Genomic DNA, 3904 nt, shown 5'->3' on the forward strand with positions numbered 1-3904 from the left:
GAAAAAAACTAGATGGCAACTCATGTATCCTTCTGATCTATCGCTTCCCTGGCCACCACCCTGGGAAGTACATCAACATCAATAGAATTGGGATATTTATATTTTTTGTTGTGCAACCAGTTACCTTGTGCACTGCAGAAGTTATGGCAAATATTTGCTACACATAATTTAGATTTTAGATCTCATGTATCTCAAATAATATGTTTTCACACTTAATTACTATCACATGGGCATGCTCTAATAGCTTCACTAATTTTGATTCCATTTATCCATATGAATGAAAATGAGATATTAGGCTGTCTATTTCGCAATTTCTCATCATGCTTATCGTAAAATTCATGATAGCTACGACGGCACATGAATTATAATTTAGCCTAGATATATTTTGAACATGTTGGTGAGCGCAATCATTGTGTATATGATCCAACCAATGATTTCACTATTTTCTAATACACTATCCATCCAAATGATAAATTTAGACCTTAGACCGTCTATTATGCAATTGCCTACCATGTGTACTATAATAATGATGAAAATATTGGCGGTGCATAGTTTATAAATCTTACTCAATAAGTTGCCATGTCAATCTCCCATACTTCATCTCAATCATAATTTCTCTATCCAATTAAAATATGTTATTAAATTATTTGTTGTATAACTGACTGCCACGTATATTAAAAAAAGCTACGGTAGAGCTGACCGGCACTAATGGCACACAATTCGTGATTTAATTTCCATATAACATAGATAATTAATCATTATGCTTAATCATTATATATGCGAATGCTTTAATAATTTTACTATTTGAATTTTCTTTATCTAATTGATGAATCAGGATATCATATTGCTCGTTATCCAACTATCTACCAAGTGTGTGATAAAAATCATCAGGATGCTGGCGGCGTATAATTTATAATATATCTTCTATGTTATCTCAGACAATATTAATACTTGATCACAGTTAATTCTTGATGCACTCAATCTAATAATTTTACTAATCCTAATTCTTCTTCTCATGCAAAGGTTGTCTTAAATTAATGACAATAAAAATACTTATATTGGAACAATTCTATTAATTCACACAGATAATTAATTAAAGGCTGGAAAATAAATGATTCCATAGGTAGTCCATTTTGTGCAACCACCTGAATTATATCGATAGTATCTCTGGGGACAGATGTACCCAAGGGTTCGGATTGTATCTTTCGTGCCAAAGAACGGTTCATCATTTTTCACGATGTACACCATTGGATCCCATAATAGCCGCCACACGATCTGTGCGAGCAGGTTTAAAAAAAAATGTGGGCATGCTTTGAGATTAAAAAGAGTCATGATCCAACGGTGATGCGGCGAAAAAAGATCGATCATCCTTTCGCGCGACCCGAACCCTGTATGGAAACCCTCCTCCAAGGGTTTCATGCAAAACTCCCACTCCATATAACAGCGGACGTCCTCTTCCCGCATTCATGTAAATAGCACTGGCCTACCCCTCTGCCTTCGCCTCTCCCCTTCTCCCTCTAATCTCTCTATCGGCCCCTCCCTCTCTCACTCCCTCCCCACTTTGAGAGCAATGGAGTTCGTCCTCGAGAACCCCCTCATGTTCTCCGATGAGGATGCACGGCACCCGGACTCCATCTCCAGCCTCTTCGCCGCCGAAAACAATTTTCTGATCTCCCATCGCGGAGCTATAATTCTCTCTGCTCGCCATGACGCCGCCTCTGTCGCCCATGTGGTAATAACGAGAAAAAAAAACAAAAAAAAGCAAGAAATCATTTGATTCTTCGACTAATTTATCCTAATATTATTCTTCTCGATCGTAGTTCTCTCCAAATCTGGGTCCGTCCGTGATCTACCTCGCCATCAACTACATCGATCGCTTCCTCTCCAGTCGAGAAATCCCGGTAAATCCCCTAAAATCAAAGAAAAGAAGAGAATCTCGTTCGAATTCGAATTCGAATTCGTTTCCAAATTCTGACGATCTTCTGTTTCTTTCTATTCCAGCTGGTGAAGCCGTGCATCGCGTCTCTCCTCTCCATCGCCTGCCTCTCTATCGCTGCCAAAATGACGATCAACGGCTTCTCCCTTGCCGATCTCCAGGTAATGCTTTCTTGACATCAAAATCGAATCGATTCGCTTCTTGATTCGATGTTTCCGTATGTGCGTGTTTTTTTTATTCAAAATTGAATGGATCAGGGATCTGAACAACCCCAGTTCACTACGGCGACGATCGAGAGAATGGAGATGGTGGTTCTAAGCGCCCTGGGTTGGCGAATGCGATCCATTACCCCTTTCGCCTTCCTTGACTTCTTCCTCCATTCCTTCCCGCTCGCCGATGCCGCTCTCCGCCAAGCTCTCAAGGATCGAGCGTCCAAAACCCTCTTCCGGATTCAAAACGGTAACCGCCTCGATCATCGATCGTTTCTATTCTCATTGTTTCAAGATTCCAATCTTTACGTTTAATCTTCATAGAGGGCAAGTTCTTGGAGTTCAAGCCGTCGATGATTGCCGCGTCGGCGCTGCTCACCGCCGCCTTTGAGCTCTTTCCGACCCACTTCCTCTCGTTCCGCTCCACCGTTCTCTCCAGTAAATTTGTTGATAAAGTACGCCGACTTTTTTCACAAAAAACTGCGAGAGCAGATTCTTTACTGTTTGTTTCGTTTTATTCTTGCGGTTGAAGGAAACCTTGTCGGCGTGCTGCGATGCGATGCTACCGGCGGCGATGGACGGCGGCTCGAAGCAGACCGTAAAGAAGCCGGGCTCGAGCTCCGACTCGCCGGTGACCGTGCTGGGCCGCCGCGACTCCGATAACGGCAAGACCGTCGGATCCTCTTTACATGATCGTGATGCCAAGAAGACCCATCTCGCCTAGATCTGCGGCTGAGCCGCTGCCGCCGCCGCCGCTATCAGAATTCACCCAGAGGGACTACAAACTAAAGAGTGGAGATTTCTTTTTTTTTTTTTTTTCTTTTCGTTTTGTTATATTTTAGTTAAATAGAGAAATAGAGGCTTTTATCCGATATTTGATAGCGAGAGGGAGAAAAAAAAAGGGGATAAGAAAAGTTTATCTTATAGATTTTTTTTTAATAAATAATGGTATTTTGATAATCTAATTAGTTTCGTCAACGAGGTGTACGGACCGATACGCTGCGTGCCGCAAGCAACCTCACGTGTGGCTTTGGATGAGCTGTGGGGTCCATTGATGAGAAAGTGTCGGCGATGTTCTTCAAAAACAGAGAGAGTGTCGGCGAACGGGCGTCTCCAAGTACTAATCATTGTTGTGGGGCCGAAGGTGGAGTCACGTGTGAAATAATTGAAAACAAAGGGGGAGAATGTCTACAGCAGAAGTAGGAAGTATGACGAGGTTAGCTTAATATACCAACAATCCAGTATTTATTCTTTATTTGATTAATAAATCTACTGCTTTCTCATTAAGAAATAAATGGTAATTAGTGGGATTTGAGCTGGATTCACTCCCACTCCTAAAAGGGTTCAGGTTGCATCTTCCGCACTAAAGAATGGTTGATTTTATATATATATATATTCTAATCTTTTCCTTGTCGCATGAAAAATACAACGAGAAGCCCTCTGAGAACTCCAACATCCATTCCTATTGTTACGTATGCATCATTGAACCCGTGTTCTTCCAATGCCCATGACCCAAGCGATCATGCACGAATTTGTGCCTTCCAAGGAGATATCCTAAAGGGCAAAAGGATTACATGCTTGTGTATGTATGTGCATGGCATGCCAAAACAACTTCTCTTGATCAAAGAGCGCCTATTGTCAACTGATTGGGCCTACAAATTATGTCATAGGTTGTAGGGTTCAAGTTGTATCTTTTGCGTAAAAGGGTAATTGATCTTTTTTTATAGCATTCCCAGTTTGGATCATGTCATGTACAAGT

The 3904-nt window shown here is 41.4% G+C and overlaps 1 protein-coding gene across 1 annotated transcript; it reads left to right on the forward strand.

The window, feature by feature from the left end:
- The first annotated feature begins 1463 nt into the window (after nucleotides 1–1463).
- Nucleotides 1464–3023, forward strand: LOC105052687 (cyclin-D6-1). Its single transcript, XM_010933595.4, has 6 exons — nucleotides 1464–1732; nucleotides 1821–1901; nucleotides 2002–2097; nucleotides 2194–2395; nucleotides 2470–2600; nucleotides 2678–3023. The coding sequence occupies exons 1-6, from the start codon at nucleotides 1571–1573 to the stop codon at nucleotides 2867–2869; spliced, it is 864 nt and encodes a 287-aa protein (XP_010931897.1). The 5' UTR covers nucleotides 1464–1570; the 3' UTR covers nucleotides 2870–3023.
- Nucleotides 3024–3904: the final 881 nt, after the last annotated feature.

This window comes from Elaeis guineensis, chromosome 10 (genome assembly GCF_000442705.2).
Source record: "Elaeis guineensis isolate ETL-2024a chromosome 10, EG11, whole genome shotgun sequence".
NCBI lineage: Eukaryota > Viridiplantae > Streptophyta > Magnoliopsida > Arecales > Arecaceae > Elaeis > Elaeis guineensis.